Source organism: Penaeus monodon, chromosome 6 (genome assembly GCF_015228065.2).
Source record: "Penaeus monodon isolate SGIC_2016 chromosome 6, NSTDA_Pmon_1, whole genome shotgun sequence".
NCBI lineage: Eukaryota > Metazoa > Arthropoda > Malacostraca > Decapoda > Penaeidae > Penaeus > Penaeus monodon.
The window spans coordinates 44,294,309-44,311,501 of record NC_051391.1 but is presented as its reverse complement, the minus strand read 5'-3'; the positions used below and the strand labels follow the sequence as shown (position 1 = coordinate 44,311,501).

General features: G+C 35.6%; 2 protein-coding genes across 2 annotated transcripts in view; both read right to left on the bottom strand.

Moving 5' to 3' along the window:
• Positions 1 to 14,223, bottom strand: part of LOC119574032 (E3 ubiquitin-protein ligase HERC2-like) — a 36,642-nt gene extending 22,419 nt beyond the window's left edge. Inside the window, exons 1-28 of the mRNA XM_037921122.1 lie at positions 14,125 to 14,223; positions 10,700 to 10,936; positions 10,056 to 10,383; positions 9,585 to 9,831; positions 9,028 to 9,166; positions 8,577 to 8,731; positions 8,137 to 8,268; positions 7,755 to 7,925; positions 7,219 to 7,494; positions 6,638 to 6,884; positions 6,368 to 6,528; positions 6,028 to 6,184; positions 5,643 to 5,836; positions 5,275 to 5,469; positions 5,000 to 5,131; positions 4,673 to 4,769; positions 4,358 to 4,468; positions 3,980 to 4,230; positions 3,581 to 3,785; positions 3,280 to 3,435; positions 2,969 to 3,154; positions 2,664 to 2,787; positions 2,309 to 2,465; positions 1,962 to 2,129; positions 1,456 to 1,698; positions 1,086 to 1,266; positions 720 to 894; positions 92 to 251 (exon numbers count right to left, since the gene is read on the bottom strand). Coding sequence (XP_037777050.1) covers positions 92 to 251; positions 720 to 894; positions 1,086 to 1,266; positions 1,456 to 1,698; positions 1,962 to 2,129; positions 2,309 to 2,465; positions 2,664 to 2,787; positions 2,969 to 3,154; positions 3,280 to 3,435; positions 3,581 to 3,785; positions 3,980 to 4,230; positions 4,358 to 4,468; positions 4,673 to 4,769; positions 5,000 to 5,131; positions 5,275 to 5,469; positions 5,643 to 5,836; positions 6,028 to 6,184; positions 6,368 to 6,528; positions 6,638 to 6,884; positions 7,219 to 7,494; positions 7,755 to 7,925; positions 8,137 to 8,268; positions 8,577 to 8,731; positions 9,028 to 9,166; positions 9,585 to 9,831; positions 10,056 to 10,383; positions 10,700 to 10,922 — 4,971 coding nt within the window. The 5' untranslated portion in view covers positions 10,923 to 10,936; positions 14,125 to 14,223. The remainder of the gene's footprint in view (positions 1 to 91; positions 252 to 719; positions 895 to 1,085; positions 1,267 to 1,455; positions 1,699 to 1,961; positions 2,130 to 2,308; positions 2,466 to 2,663; positions 2,788 to 2,968; positions 3,155 to 3,279; positions 3,436 to 3,580; positions 3,786 to 3,979; positions 4,231 to 4,357; positions 4,469 to 4,672; positions 4,770 to 4,999; positions 5,132 to 5,274; positions 5,470 to 5,642; positions 5,837 to 6,027; positions 6,185 to 6,367; positions 6,529 to 6,637; positions 6,885 to 7,218; positions 7,495 to 7,754; positions 7,926 to 8,136; positions 8,269 to 8,576; positions 8,732 to 9,027; positions 9,167 to 9,584; positions 9,832 to 10,055; positions 10,384 to 10,699; positions 10,937 to 14,124) is intronic.
• A 1,990-nt stretch (positions 14,224 to 16,213) lies between these two features.
• LOC119573801 (ionotropic receptor 21a-like) overlaps positions 16,214 to 17,193 on the bottom strand; it is a 4,897-nt gene continuing 3,917 nt past the window's right edge. Inside the window, exons 5-7 of the mRNA XM_037920904.1 lie at positions 17,192 to 17,193; positions 16,818 to 16,979; positions 16,214 to 16,716 (exon numbers count right to left, since the gene is read on the bottom strand). The exon at positions 17,192 to 17,193 is cut by the window's right edge and continues 185 nt beyond it. Of these exons, the coding sequence (XP_037776832.1) occupies positions 16,603 to 16,716; positions 16,818 to 16,979; positions 17,192 to 17,193 (278 nt within the window). The 3' untranslated portion in view covers positions 16,214 to 16,602. The remainder of the gene's footprint in view (positions 16,717 to 16,817; positions 16,980 to 17,191) is intronic.

The window sequence follows — 17,193 nt, the reverse complement described above, 5'->3', positions numbered from 1 at the left end:
ATCTCCTTATTCCCAACTCTGAGTTATAAAATCTTTATAGCACTCAAATCTAGAATCCCTATTGAAAGATTTATTAAGTAATTACTATTACCTGTGGTTCATCCTTCTCCTGACTGGTGGCAGTGGTGTCATTAGAACGCAAACGAAGCAGCTGTGTCGCTTTTCTCCACCTTGAGATCCCTCGTACAGCAAACTTTTCCAGAGCTTCAACATCTCCACAACTAGCGGGACGAACTTCATAGAAAACAAATCTGCAGGTAAAAAGTGGTATTTGTTATAATTTTTAACAGATTAAGAGGAATGATGTTGACTAATCTCATTTTCTTTAAATGTTATTTCAACTATTCCAGCTTCCTGTAATCAATGAAACTTGTACTACAAACTGATAACCTTTCTTTGGCCCTCTACTGACAATCTAGGATAAGGATATACTGTACTCTATGTTGAACACAAAACAATAAAGGGAAGAGCACAAAATGCTTGATTAATCAGTTGAATTGTCTGTTTCTCTGCTCTTCCTTTCACTGATTTGTTTACAACTTCTCCATTATGAATCTCACATAACTATATTTAGTACTGTCCTGATAACTGTTGCACAAATTACCCTGTCTATTTCATTAGAACAAACATTGTATTTACTGTAGAAACACTTTCAATTTCTATTAGTAATGCTTGTTGCTTTAATGATATGTCTTTTTAACCACTTTAACAAACATTACCTGCATCTTTCCATAACAGGAGCACACACTTCTTTATAAGAGCGTGTCAGCTCTTGCCTTCGCCTGATCAGAAGCCACTTGGTGTTGTGGACATGACGAATCACTTCTTGTAAACCCCGGGGTAAATCAAGAGTTGCTTCCCAACCATGGCTGTCCTCAGCACTTAAAGCTAAGCCTGAAAGAATATGGTATGTAAAAGTGTATGCTTGATCACCTAACTATTTATCTACAGCATATATAACAAACTAAGTGCCTTTTCCCCAGAAAAATTACATACGAATGCAAGTACACAACCCCAATCCTATCATAAAATCTGTTCCCAAATGTAAGTACACAATTCCAGTCCTATGATAAAATCTGCCTTACCTTGCTCAATCACTTCAATAAGTTGCGCAGTGAGGTGTGTATGACGTAGAAGGGTGGCAGACACAAGGCGACCAACTTCCTCAATGGGATGATCAAGGGAAAAATTTGTATGCAAGGAATGTCGTCCACTTTGCCGAATCTCTCGATCACAAATTGACAGGAACATTTGAACATATGGATCCTGCAAGTATGGTTTAACTTATTACTATACAAAAGATTAAAATTGGCATTGCCTTTTCAAGGACGATATGAACTATGGTACTGAAACATTTCAATTTCATTACAAGTATCATAGCCACTTGAAGTTATCCATTTCAACTACAGGAAATCACACCAAGGAATGTACACATAGCCTACATTCCCTACGCACCTGCGTCTTCCCTTCCATTAAAGCAGACAGGAAATAATCTGCCATGTTCGAGAAATATGTGTCAATTTCAACCTGAGGTCCAGATGTCTGCCCCTGTGGCCTTGACTTCTTGTGTGCCAAAGGATCCATAGGCCGAGGAAGTCTGACATCTCCTGGTGTTGTAACAGAGCCTGGAGTTGTGGCTGAAGATCCTGTTCGGGCTTCTCCTTTTTCTTCATCATAGGGGTCAGGTGGCTGGACAGTCTGTGTGGAGGAAATTCCATGTCTCATCATTCTATTATGGTTGTAAGTTAAATGGTCAGTGTTTCCAGCCATCAAAAAAAAAATCTTCTATGTTATAGTTCTTAATAATTACTATATAAGAAAATAAACTGAATAATAATCTTAGCAACATGACACCTAGATGTCCAAAGAATATTTTAAACTTCCTTGTAAACAAGCAACTTGCTTCATAATCTAGAACCAGTGCTATAACAAAATGCTTCAAGAAAATTTAAACATTTTACCTGACAACCAGCTCGCATGAACTCTGCTGATATCCATTTCTCATGATCTAATTCTCGAGGAGTTACAGGCTGGCCACGAGCTTGGCAACTTGCATAAACTCCTATGAGCATGGCAAGAGCCCTTTCAGTGTCTACCAGTGGTGAAGACAGTGTGCTTGCATCAAGTACCTGCATAGAAAAGCAATCATTCACATTTCTTGTAGAAAGCTTATTAGATACCTTTAGCCTCTTATAGCTGGGCATGCTTACAGCTAAAACATATGTAAAAAAAAAAGTTAATATATAAAGAGGGATATGCAGATTGATGTTAAAATTCATCTTCATCAAATAGTATTCATATAACTTACCTGTACAACTTCTTGTTCTGGGTCCATGTAGTTCCCCACAAAATAACTGGCCATCATCTCCTTGGCTCGAGCTGAGTGGTTTGCCATCTCCCATACCTGTGTAGCATCTTGTCCTGCATAATACTGAAGTATGTCACTGCCACAAGGGGCAGTCGATCTGGAGACACAAATGGAATATATCAATATCACCATCCTAAAATAAACATCAATCTTGTAAGAGCACACAGAAGAAACCTCTTTAATTGAAAACTGAAAATTTTAACCTTGAAAGAAAAGGGAGGAAAACATAAAAAGCTATATTACAAATCTCATTACCTGTATAACAAGAATCCTATTTTAAAAGTGAAAACTATACCTGAAATCTTGGACATCATAAACCTTTCCATTCACCACTATCCATAGTCCACCGTCTTTGTTGTGATTTTCAAGGTCTGCTTTTCGAATAACTGGTACTTCTTCTGTTTGCTTTGATGCATTTACTGAGGAAAGTTATAAAAGAGTTATTTTTTCTTCTTAATCAATAATCCAGTATTTAAATCAATCACAAACCTATTCACTTTTCCTTTACTACCTATCAGTTCCACCAAATATCTTTCAGTAAATTTTACAAATACAGCAATACTGTTTATAAATATTCCAAATAAGACTTGATCAACTAACCAATGATCCCTGGCCATGCCATATCTTCTGTGTCCTCCCTGTCAGCACCAGGAGCAAGCTGATTGAACCTATCCAAGGGTTCTAGCAGGCTCAGCAAGGGCGAGATAAGGTCACACAACAGAACCACATTGGGGTTATGGACTGACACCACGAGGAGTGACACAAACAGTTCACTGAGTAACAGGCCTTAAATATGAAAAAGAGGAGGGAGTCAGAGAGGGAGAAAAAGAAATCAATATTGCAATATGCATCCCAAGCATGTATTTCATAAATATACTTCATGCCATCAAAGTCTATTTCCATAACAAGACCTGTGATATCTCTCTGGAGAATGGTGCAAGTCAGGGCTGTGAGGCGAGTGTTGATGGTGGCCAGGGAGGTGGCAATGGAGAGAGTGTCGGACACATGTCCCACCAGTAATGATAAGTACTTCCTCAACAGCCAACCTGCTCCCTCAAGTTCACTTTCTGCAATATTGTTTAGTTAATTAATCGAATTGTAAAAAAATAATATAACTCTATAACTTTATTTTTTTTACACAAATTGCACAAAAAGATAAAATTATCAGTTATTGCAAGGTACAAAATGGCAAATATTGGACTAAAAGATTACCTTGCATAACATGTCTGGGGCTCATGTTACTTTCCACTGGGAACAAATGACTGACTAACAAGCGCTGAAACCTTAATAACAGCTGAATGGATGGTGACAAATCTCCCTGCACTCCTTCTGCACTCATCATACTGCCACTTCTTTCATTATGTCCATCAATTAACACTGCAGATGAGATCATAGACATGTTGTCTGGAGCGATTGCCTGAAATAATAAAAATAAAGCATGGGTATCTAATCATCACATCAATTGCTTATAGTGGGGTATTTAATACTTGTACAAAAAATCTTAAAAAAAAAAAACTTTGCTGGTTGGACAAATGACTCTTTTAAGTTTAAATACACCAAGGAGCTCTGAATCTACTTTTCGAAGTGTTTTAAAAAATGGGAGAATTATACCTGTAACCGCATTAGTGTTTGTGTTGAAGCGTTTCTCAAGAGTTGTCGCACTAGGTGGAGTAGTGGCAATGTGGCAGACTGGTCATCAGACATGGAATTATCAAAGGAACGTCGTGCAGCAGCCCCTTCCCCCCCTCTCACATTCTTTCTTGGGCTAATGTTAGCTCCTCCAACACTGTTGATGCTACTACTTATGGTGGCACTCTGGGTCACTTTATTCTTTTCTGTGCATTCAGCTTCTTGCACTTCGACTGTAAAAATGAATTACCATGAGGCACATAGAACAGACAACGAGAAGGACATATCAAAATGACAAGCTGTTTTCGAAAACACAGAACACTAAAAATTTCATGTTAACTAATATTTGAAGTTGCTTACACTTTATAGCAGCATCAAGGGCCATTTCTAATCCTCCATCTGCCATAAGGCTTGAGACAAGAAGATCTATCATGAATCGACGTCCTGAGCTCATGCTAGATATATCTGAACCTGTGAAAAATAAAAATACATCTATATATTCAATATTTTTGCAAGGAAAGCAAACAGATACATATGCCTTGGAAACAGAGGAAAGTTGGATAACATTATACCATACCATTATGTCAACCATAACGAACATTGCTTTATTCAAACCAACAGCATATAAAACAACTATGACCTAAAAATTATTTCAATCTCATTTCCTCCCTTTACCTGTACTTGGTAAAAGAGATGACAAAGCTTTAGCTCTTTCTTCTGCTGTTGGTAACAAAATGGACCAGCCTGTCTGAAGAGTAGCTTGTGCAGCTCCCTGTAACAAAATGAAGATCAACACTGACAACATGCCTTTCTTTTGGGATACAATCTTAATGTAGAGAAGAACAAATAAAAAAATATAATCAATACAGAACTAACAGACTATGCCTCTATTTTGACAATGACAAAATTATTTCACAAAACTATATTTCACTAAGAAACTCTACAACCATGCTTTTTAAGCTGTGAACTCTAATAATAGAAGATTTATTTAATCAAGCATACCTGAATTGTTGGAAGAACTCCAGAGCTACTTGCAAGATTGACAACCCTCTGTTTCAGGCTGCTGAGGAGTGAAGATCCAACATGCAGGCCCACGCTGTCCACATCTGTGTGGTTCTGCACAGCAGCATGTAACTGAGAAAAAAAGACAGGCAAGTAAATACACAATCCACTTATAAATAATTCCAACCTTTTTTTTATCCATATTTTTTTATCTTTATTCATTTCTCATCTTTTAGCCTCTCCTTTAATACCTTTTAGCCTTCAAATGCCATTACCTGTAGCCTCAGAAGATTGAGTCCAGCAACTACCATGCATTCCTGCTCTTGTGAAGGAATGTGATCATCAGCCAGGCCCTCTCCCACTCGATCCAGAAGATCATTAAGTTTAGTGAAAGTTTCTTCGCAAACCTCAACAACATAAGGGGTGCGTGTAGAGACAGACCATGACATCTTTGTACTCCAAGCAAAGGTCTGAAATAGAAAAAGTGATAAAAGTAAGAAAATTAATACCATATAAAAAAAATTAATCCACTTAACCTACCAAATACATTTATTTTAAGTTCTACATAATGAAATAATTTCAACAAAGAAAAGAAAAGAGAAAAAAGGCAAACACCTAAAGTTTCACCACTAAAGTTACTTACTTGTGATGGGCCACAGGCAATGCCAATAATACTCTTCCCATGCAATGCTGACATCAGTGTTGGTTCTGCCAGAGCAGCATGAGGCGAATCTCCTAATTGTGCTTGATCATTACGGCCCCAAACATACACCTCTCCATCCTCAGTAAGGACCACACTGTGCATACAGCCTACTGCCACTTCACGGACCTTCTTGCCTGTAACATACAGAACACAAATAAATCTGGGTGTATCATCGTGAAATTGAAGGTGATTTATCTTAAACTAGGTATTTATATGTAAGATTCAGAAAACTCATATTTATGAAACAGTGCTTGAAGTATTGTACAGGCTCCTTACACTTAATTGTTCATTCATTGAATATACAGCATATTACATCAAATCTCACCTGCAAGAGCCTTGACCTGTCTTGGATATCGAATGTGCTCTTCACTATTATGGCCGAGACGATGATTGTCACCTTTGCCCCATGTGAACAAGGATCCATTTTTGCTTAATGCTAGAGAAAACTGAGCTCCACAAAATACTCTGCATATTTCTTGTCCCTTTAAACAATGAAATATAGATATTCATTATATTTACTTATGTAAATATACTAAATTCTTGATGTAATATGATTAATTTTCATCATTTAACAATACACTAGCACCTAAAAACATTAAATTCTAATACAATTAGCTTGAATAAGCGGTGGAAAACCACAAGCAAAACCATAATATTCAACATACCTGTAACTTGTCCACCAGCTTAGGAACTTTTGAACCATCTGAGCCACCACGCCCCAACTTTCCATAGTCTCCATCACCCCAAGAGTACACTAAACCTGAATCTGTCACTGCTATTGTTTGAGCATCTCCACTTCCACAAGCTACATCAAGAACACGCTCTCCTGTGAACCAATAAGCATTCAAATTAAAACCTATGATTTAGTTTATTATTAAAGTATTGTTAAAGGTACATCTGAAAGCAAATTTCCTCAGAATTACAATTTCGCATACCTTTTAATGCTGATACAAGAGTTGGTGTACTATGATCATCAGAAGAACCATGTCCCAATCTTCCATAGTTGCCTTGACCCCAAGTGTACAGTTCACCCTCAACTGTAATAGCTGCACTGTATGTTGAACCACAAGCTATTCCTATCACAGTCTTTCCTTGAAGTTCTTGGATCAAAGTTGGTTCTTCTCTTGAACTACTGTCTCCATGACCTAAGCGACCACCATCTCCATTTCCCCATGAGTATACCTAGTGATGAAATGAAAAATGAGAATCAACTATATACACTTAATCAAATCAGTTCATCATATGCAGCAGTGAAACAAGCATAACAAAAAAATAAATAAATAAACAAATAAATAAATAAAAATAATAATAATAAATAAATACATTAATATATAAATAAATAAAAAAAAAAAAAAAATTAATATATAAATAAATAAATAAATAAATAAATTATAAATAATAGATAAATAAATAAATTAATCAATTAATTAATTAATACAAACCCAGAAATTCAAGGCATGCAAATACTAAATTAATTTCATAGAAGAACATATCTATTCATATAAAAATTCCTCACCTGGCCACTAGCAGTGAGAGCCAAATAGTGTTTTCCATCAGGGTGGGCTGCAATCTTAAGTACTTCATCTTCAGGTTGACCTGGAACTGGCTGAGGACACTGTGTCTCTGAATTATAGTAAAGGCAGTACATTGTTCCCTTTTGTGTAAGGATGAGCAGGCAACGCTCAGCACAAGCAACAGATTTTATTCCTAACTCTGCTAGAGAGTCACAGTAATTTAAGGGTCTTGATGGGCTAGAAACACCTGACCAGGCCAACCAACCCCAACAAAGGACCTGAAAAAAAAAAAAATGAACAGCAAATTTTTACGAAAAGTTAGGCTGGACACAATGAGATAAAATTGTTTTAAAATTTTCCCTATTTACATTACACTTTAATCATATTCCTAAAGCTTCCTGCCTATCATATCAAAGGGAAATAACTGAAATGTGACACTCCTTATTCTGTTTCAACACATATCATGACCCAGTCTAGTTTCAGGAAGAGGATTCCCTAGCAAATACACCTCTAAATACAATATAAAATGCTAATTTACCTCTTGCCCCTGTGTGGGTCTTCCATGCGGGCTGTGAAGAGGTGGAGTGTGTGGGGTAGCAAGGCGATCCAGGTGACAAAGGAGGATTACTGCTGCTTGCTCCAAATCTACGCTTACTTCTTCATCCTCTGGCAACTCCAGGTATCGCAGAAGACACTCGGTTGGGCTTACCTAGATGCAAGTAAAATGAAATTGTATATCCCTTCATGAACTTCACAAATGCTAATATTAGGATGACATGGTATTGTCCAAGTTGTCCAAGCTGATTCTGTATTGCCTAAGCTGGTTTCTTTCACATCTGATTCTGAACAAAATACTCAAACATGAAAAAAAGGTTTATCACATCAAATCAAATTACCAAATCATGGCAAAAAATACATACCTCCAATGGTGCATTTTCATCCCACAGTGAGGATGAGGATGGCTGTGACTTGAGGAGAGGGATGGAACCAAATCTTTGGAGGACTGGAAGTAGTGGTGCACTTGTGCCATGACTGCTGACACGGTTGTCAACCTGGTTTGGTTGATTTGAGATTGATAAGAGAGACAATAAATGTAAAAATACAAAATTTCTGATGTTGAGTTTCTAGTACATTATTACTGAAAGTCTGTATCAGCTCCAATAATAATGAAAAATTATTTTTGTTATAAAGTAATCAAACAAACATACAAACAAATAATTATGAATGGTTAATAATATTTTCAGTAACAACTGTGAACTAAAATAACAGGTTCATAAGAAGATGACAAGCCAAATAATTTCAGACTAACATCCCCCTCTTTATCATCCTTTTCAACTTTCTGCAGTCTGATGCAACTTACCTGATTCCTTCCTGAATCCCACAGCTGGAGAAGAAGAGTGATCACTGTCAGCAGGGTGGAGAGAGTTGCCCGCTGGAGTGCCAAATGGAGCAGGAGGGAAAGTGCCATGTGCCGATCACCAAGAGGTACACGGGTCATGCTGCTTCCACCAGTTCCTGCATCAAGAGTTTATGAATCCAAAAAGCCAGAGAAGTGCACATAGGCCTACTGTAATATTTAATAAAGCATGAACCTTTTTTTATATACAAATAAATGTTCTCTCCAAATTCTTCCAATTCAATACTCACAAGCAATGCCTCACATCTAAATGCCAAAGTCCCCAAGTATCTATTCACTTTAATCATTAACACATTTTACGTTTTAAATAATCACTCTTAGTCTTGTCACCTAAACCACAAAAAAGACCTGCAACTCCAAAGCCTCTGATACAGGCTGTCTCTCGGACTCTTACCTCCACCCGACACCTGACTCAGAACAACAGAAGTGAGGAATTTCTGTGACCTCTCCACTACATCCAGCCACACAGATGATACAGAAGATTCATCAAACAATGTGGCTTCTGGAAGTGTTTCTAAAGCTTCAAGAGATTCCTGTTGGGAAAAAAGGGATATAAAATTACAAATATCTAAATAAGTAAAATTAAGAGTATAATGTAACACAAAAAAAATTACTCATTATTCAATTCTTACATTACATACCTTTTTTGACAAAGTAAGTGGGAGAAAGAAGATATTTTCATACAAATAATTCATTTAAAATCAAGTCTAATAAAGTGATATTTTAAGTGACCTTCTGAAAGGGTGCTTTCATTTGTAACACCATTATTAATTGAAATCATTCACTTGTGATAAAAAATATAATTTAAAATATTCTATAGTACAAAATGTTAAATGAATAAAACTTGTTATAAAATCATAAAACACTAGACTAGTCAAAGAACTTCAATAAACTCAATCTGACTTCCATATACAACAAATAGTGTACAAATTCTTCAAAACTAAATATTACCTGCAACAATTCAGTGCAAAGATCAGCATCCTCGCCTGACCTCCATGCTCGTCTGAGGAATGCAAATGCAAAATTCAGTGCCGCTCTAGACCCAACTCTCGCAAGTCCCAGAGTGGCTCGCTCTGCTCCCGCACCTCTTCCCACACGACCTTCTCCCCAGACACTCGCAGTGAGAACCTTCTTCTTTCCATTACTTTCCCCAGATTTTGTTTCTGGTGGTCTGGCTCTTTTCAGTGCAACAAGATATCTAAGAATGGGGGGGGAAAAAATTACAGAAGTTTTCCAATATTTCTGAAATTTCTTACGTATAGCGATAGTCACTGGTACCAATTCCATATCAATATCATGAAGAGTATCAAGTATACAAAAAGACATAATCACATCATATTTATTTTTATCACCAAGAAACTCACCACAAATTGATTTGAAAATGTATCAAATTTCATTGGACACCATCACTAATGCACTCACCTATGTGCCACCATAAACCTCTGCTGGAGACGACTGGCAGAGAGTGTGGTGGATGCAGCCTCTAAACACATGAGTCTCTGCTCTTTTACAAGCACATCTAAACATTTCTTCAGGTCACTGGCCTCTGGTTGCGGCCCCCACGTCCAACCATCAAGAAGAGAGGGAGAAGGAGGGGTAAAGCCTTCTCCATTCTCAAGTTCCCTTTCCGCCTCTTCACGGTCTAGCTTTTGGCATGGTCCACAGTTGCAGCCACTCTGAGGCCCACATATTCCATCACAGCAAGGACAGGTCAGGACCTTCATGCCACAGTAGTAGTGACCACTTTCCCCTGGAGTATTTCATTATATGTTAGATTTGCATTACTTTGTACAATACACAAAGTTTCATAACTTAGAAGCAAAGAATGGTATAATATCAAAATTGTTCCATTGAAGTCAAAATTAAAACATGAATACAATTCCTGCTTGCAAACTAGTGTTTTAAGGAAATATTATTATCCATATTAATATTATCCATTTCTGTATAACACCATTTAACTTTCTTGTAATGACAGATCAAACCACTCAAAATGAGCCAGTTACTTATCTTGCAGGATAATCTCAGAAAAAGTAAAATTAAATCCATAAACAAAATCTCAAACATACCTCTTCTGGCAGTGACCCCAACGGAGTTAAGGATGCCCTCAACATGTGGTCCTGCAACCTCCCCATCCTTGACCATCTGATTGTACAGTGATGGTAGGTTGTCTGGTTGCAGGAGGCTCTGCAGATCTGACTTGAGCCACTTTACATCCAAGCGTGGCTGGGGGCGGAGGGTCACTCCACCCATCCCACCCTGCCATAGCAGTGGCTGCCCTACAGCAGTCATTGTGGATTTGTTTTCTGCAAATTGATTAATCTATTAGGATTCATGGCTTTAGAGGAAAATATATTGTTATTCCTATTACTGCAATCACTGCTGTCATCATGTGTAGTTTTCCAAACAAGGCAAGCTTACAGTAAATATAATTTTTAAATTTAACAATAACTAACTTTAACAATAACTAACAATCTTATTACTATAATAAATATCAATATAGATACGTTCCTGCAAGAAAAAACAAGAGAAATGACACTTTGTAGGCTGCTCTTATAAGCCTCTAAGACATAATATTTCTCATGCAAGTCTTTCTAAAACAAAAGTTTCTGAGCCCTTAATACAAATAATTTTTTAATTGCATTTATTGATATAAAAAATATGTCATACTTTCTCTAAGACTTTTACTTTGCTACTTTAATTGCAAGTGCAAAGCAAGCCCTAATACATCTCAAATCTTTGATGAGAATAAAGTGATAGAATCAACAAATCATTTCTTATTATTATCAACATTCATCACATAACTGGAAGTCAAGAAGGATTATAAGGAGCCATACAAGTACTATATTTAATCACTAATTACAATCTACTCTGATGGACAATCTTTACCATTTCTCATCAGCCCAAATCCAGTGTATACAAGATACCAGTACACAACAAACAAATCTAAAATTACTACTTGGCCTACGTATGATGTGTGAAATACAAATGTTTATTTTCCTGCTAAAACTGACATCATAGTGAATGCAAAGCTTTATATCTTGCTATCACCAAATGTATATGCACACTATGAGACACATCTTTTTAAATTTGGAAGAAAAGATCATTTCTACTTAAAGAAAAAATTGGTTGATTACTGTAATCATAATTTCAAAATATACCATAATACAGTTTTGATTAGGTCTCAAAAGAATAACAAGGTGATACAAAATAGTGATTTCAACTCTTAAATAAAGATATAAACATATAAACACAAATATAATAAAGCAAATAAACACAATTAAAATGTTAAAATCATACAAAAAAATCTTCACAAATGGATTAGTATATATATCAACCCTTTAAGGAGGCTCATGCCAGAGTCGATCTGATAAGACTAATAGTTATGTGTAGTATAGCTACATCTGAATCAAGTAATTATTATATATATATATATAATTATTATCTCAATCATAATCATAATCCCCACGAGGTCAAGCTTTTCCAGCAGTAAAAATAAATTAATTCTCAGTCCCCTATTGTCAAAACAATCAGATCACATCTAATGAAAAAAACATTTGCTGCTCATAGTCTATATTCCTAATTTAGTTGTTAAAGGGGTTTTCTCATGTTACTTATAAAGTGATCAATAACCACTGAAAAGGCTACAATATCCAATACAATGAAAAGACTACCTACTTTTTAACCCAATGCTGCTAAGGATGGCAGTATATGTCATGCCCACTGTGAGTTTAGTTTATTAATTGTCTTCATCATCTTTTCATATAGATGGCTTCATAAGCAATTAGTCACCAATGTGCCAATTACTAGTACTACCTATCTCACCTCTTTCCCCTTTTCCTAGATTTTTGGAAATATCTTTTAAAAACCTTATAATACTACTAGTAATGTCAATAACATCATAATAATCGTAATGTCTATAATAATAATAACATTATCAGTATTGATTGCTTTATTTAAAAAAAAAAAACATTTTCTCCAGGAACTCAAGTAAAATTAGTTGAAGTTACGAGATCTACCAACTGATTCCTTGGTAGCTAAGCACTTGTAGAGTCATCTATGCGTAAAGACATTTCACAAAACAATACTACAGCAAACACTACATTTTCTAAGTAGCACTGGATTAAAATGTTGTGTTAAATTTTACAACACAGCTTTGCATAATAACTCTAATATGTGCAAAAATATTAAAATATACTACACCTCTTTTATTAGAGTACTACACTGTGCCTTTGAATCTATTTTATAATAACATTAACACCCAATACATTTTTTTTTTCTGGCTTGGTACCTCCTGAAAGAGTGAAGAACACTGCCTGGAACATAAATCATAGCTAGAAAGACACAGAAGCTAAAGTCAGTCAGAAAAAAGTAAATAAATAAAGAAGTCCTCATTCAGCCTTATGCTCTGCTACTTTTGGGAACCATTTTAGCAATCAGGGGGACAAAATGACAACTGAGAATTCCAATCACGCAACCAACAGCACTACTAGCAAAAAATGCCAGCTGTAGGCAGTCACATACTTCATTCTAGCTGATAAAAAATTTAAAGAAAGGAGATTAAATGGGGAATGCCTAAGCCAATATCATTACTTACCTAAGTCTTGAAAGCTATCTTCTACAAATTCTCCCATGATATATGTTCGCATTTAACCTCTGAATATTAAGAATAAATCTATTATTCACATATACTTCTTTCATATATCTTTATTTCTGGTTATGATTGCTGACAAACTTGTGAAAAGTAAATTCTTATATTTCATAGAGAAATGGCAAAAATCCCAAAGGAAAATTGCCATATCATTTCAAGTTTGACTTTACAGTAAAAAAGAGAAAACAAAATGACAAGTATTGACATGCAAAAATCTGACACATTCAAATAAAGCTTAATTGTACTGAAGTTTCTAGTGTCACATTATCTCTAAACATTTGATATAATGTAATAATTTTCTCACCAACAAGCCCTAATGTAAATATCTACCATAATCCTTGTCAATTCATTGCAATGTATCATAAGAAAAATACAAAAAATATATTTTCTCTTCTATGCACCTGTCATTGGCTGGGTAATTCCAAATGTAATAAATGTGTTATTAACTCTTAAAACTAACTTACATCACCTGAATCTACTTATACTAACTATATTTTGAAGAAGATAATTAGCAATATGTCATATCTAGTTCTTAAAATTCTTAGTTAGCATCTCATTACCATAATCAACCTGAAATCTATTACTTCTAACATATGCTAAAAAAAAAAAAGGCTGGATTTCTTATATCAAAACCCAGAAACGCGAAAGGCTCAGAAAATATCCCCACGAGAGAGAGAGAGAGAAAAAAATATATTCGTTGTTGACAAAAACAAAACAAAACACCATGACACTGTAGTGACATGTCGCCCTCAGCTCACGTCAGCTGACTCTCTCTCTCCAGTGAGGCTTTAGAGACATTTTGACATTAACACTCGAAACTCCACTTGACACAGCCTATCTCACCTAAGCCATGGCAAATCAATCGGTTTGTGTGTTGTACGAGAAAAATATTTTATACGAGGTCTCTGTGACGATCGATGTTTACGCCCGGAGTTGTTTTCACCGTCACTGCGCATTCACTGCTGCTCCAATTATTTTACATTTCCTATTCTTATTGATGAGTAATTTTGATATTAGATGTGTTAAAAGAATGAAAAAAAATTGGTCTTCTCACAAGAATTTTTTTTTTATTATAAGTGAAAACAGGTTTATAAATATTTATGTAAATGCGAATGGAAATCATATAAGGCAGATGTAACGATTGTTATTTTAGCAAGTACTTATTAGGTTCTCTCTCTCTCTCTCTCTCTCTCTCTCTCTCTCTCTCTCTCTCTCTCTCTCTCTCTCTCTCTCTCTCTCTCTCTCTCTCTCTCTCTCTCTCTCTCTCTCTCTCTCCATCCTCTCTCTCTCTCTCTTCTCTCTCTCTCATCTCTCTCTCTTTCTCTTTTTCGTCTTTCTCTCTCTCTCTCTCCCCCCCACCTCTCTCTCTCTCTGTATATATATATATATATATATATATATATATATATATATATATATTCGCTTTCTCTATCCATATATCAATTTTTATCAATCTACATGTATAACTGTTAATCACTGTATCTATCTGTTTGTCTTTCTCTATCTACTCCAACATATGTACATACATATACACAGAAACACACACAGAAACACACACACACACTCACACACCACACACACACACACACACACACACACACACACACACACACACACACACACATGCTTTCTTTTCATTTTCCATTTGTCATGGGGATATGACATAATATGAAATATTCTACATCTACGACTATGATATGATCCTAAAAAAGATATCTTTTACAGTAAGGTAATATAGGAAAACATGATAAAAATTTTCACTAGAGCGCCATGCTCTAGCAATAAATATATTGATATTGAAAATCTACACTATTACCATAGATAACAATATAGAGTATAAGCTTTAATATCAAATTGCTTTCATATCAGTAGGGCCATTGCTAAGGAGAGCGAGGCTCAGGTTTATCATTCGTATGCCCTCGCTTGTAATTAACACATCTCGATATGTCGTGCACAGGCAACAATATTCGTTGTTTTCATTTTATAATTGCTTTAGCCTTGGTCTTATTCAGGCCTTCAGAAGTGTTTCATAATGAATACGGGGAAATATCAGATATATATATATATATATATATATATATATATATATATATATATATATATATATATATATATATACATATATATATATATACATATATATATATATATATATATATATATATAATATATATGTGTGTGTTGTGTGTGTGTGTGTGTGTGTGTGTGTGTGTGTGTGTGTGTGTGTGTGTGTGTGTGTGTGTATGTGTGTGTGTGTGTGTGTGTGTTGTGTGTGTGATGATGTGTGTGTGTGTGTGTGTGTGTGTGTGTGTGTGTGTGTGTGTGTCTGTGTGAATATATATATAAATATATATATATATATATATATATATATATATATATATATATATGTATGTATGTATGTATGTGTGTGTGTATGTATGTATGTATGTGTCTGCAAGGTAAACTATCTTTCACTTATGTGCAGGATACGAAAGGTTTAGATGAAAAAAAGGTGTCAAAGCGTTGATATACTTTTTATTTTGTGCTACTTAAAAAAAAGTATTCGTAATAGTGAATGCAAAGGGTTATTATAACAGAAATATGTACCTAGCTATTTCTCTATGCATTTATTCATGTTTTAAATCGAGGCGGCCTCATATTGCCTATACATTAAAATGTATTCTGAGATCTGTGATATGAATTGTATATTTTTTTCCTTTTCTTTTTACTTGCTTCATTATTCTTTACATGACTTTTATGCCCTAAATGTAAACCAAGAAAGACGTATGTGAATAACTCTTTTTCTCTCTCTTCCTCTCTTTATCTTTCTTTTTCTCTCGTTCTCTCTTACTTTCTCTTCCCTTCCCCTCCTCTCTCTGTCTCTATCTCCCCCCCTCTCTCTCTCTCTCAGAAAAAAATGCAGCCTTGTTTGGCATAATTCATTTTATTTTTCTAGATTTAAAAAAATCAAGGCATGATTGGTAGATTCCAGTTTCTGTCATAGTTTCGGTTGTCTTGATATCATTACTTAAATTCGTTTTTTTACTGCAATGACAATAGGTCCTCAGTTCGTTAATTTTTTTAAGCGCTTTTATTTGTGCTTACATTACAGTTCCATAATTTTGTATAAATTTGTATGTTAGGTACAATACATAAAGTAATTGCATGTTAGAGCCACAAGGTGCTAGATAATAAATTTCGTTACAGTGCAAAGAAACGGTGCAAACGGTGTCCCAAGTATCAATATTGGTTGTCCTCCGGAGACCTTAAAAGTTTCTTATCCTGTCTCATATATCGAACGGCCATGTTAAGTCTGCGGTTAAGTCCGTAGTTTCCAATTTACGTTTTCGGTTGTTGGAGAGGGCCCATGCAAGTGCATAGAGCTATTGCAGCTTCAGTCAGCATGACGCACAAAGCAGCAAATAACCCAAGCCCGAGTACCAGGAAAGCTCCCTGAAGAAAAATCAAACGGGAAATATTACAGTAACCTCTTGATATATGATTAAGGAAATATTGCTAAGAAATATAGCATTCTACAGTAGATACCTGCATACCTGCAAATGTTCCAAAGTCAGAGCTATTACCCCTTGGCCTATAGCGGTTTCTCCATTGTTATACTCAACGTTGTCTATGTTGTGATCTTCTCTATGTTCCTTCAAGAGCACCTCCTCAAAGTACTTGTCGACAAGACCAGCCTCACGCATGCGCAGAATAGCCTGTGCGGAAGGAAGAGAAAGTTTCGTTTAGCGACACCATCCCAAACTGAGGTGTGATTTTTTTTGCCATAATCCACATTCAGCATCTTAATAAATAGTCACTTTTTCAAATATCTTATTCTTCATTTCCATTGGACGACTAAGAGAAATGTCCGATTTCCCCTTCTCTTGAATTTTAGAAAAGAGAGGACAAACAACGCGCAACTACAGACCA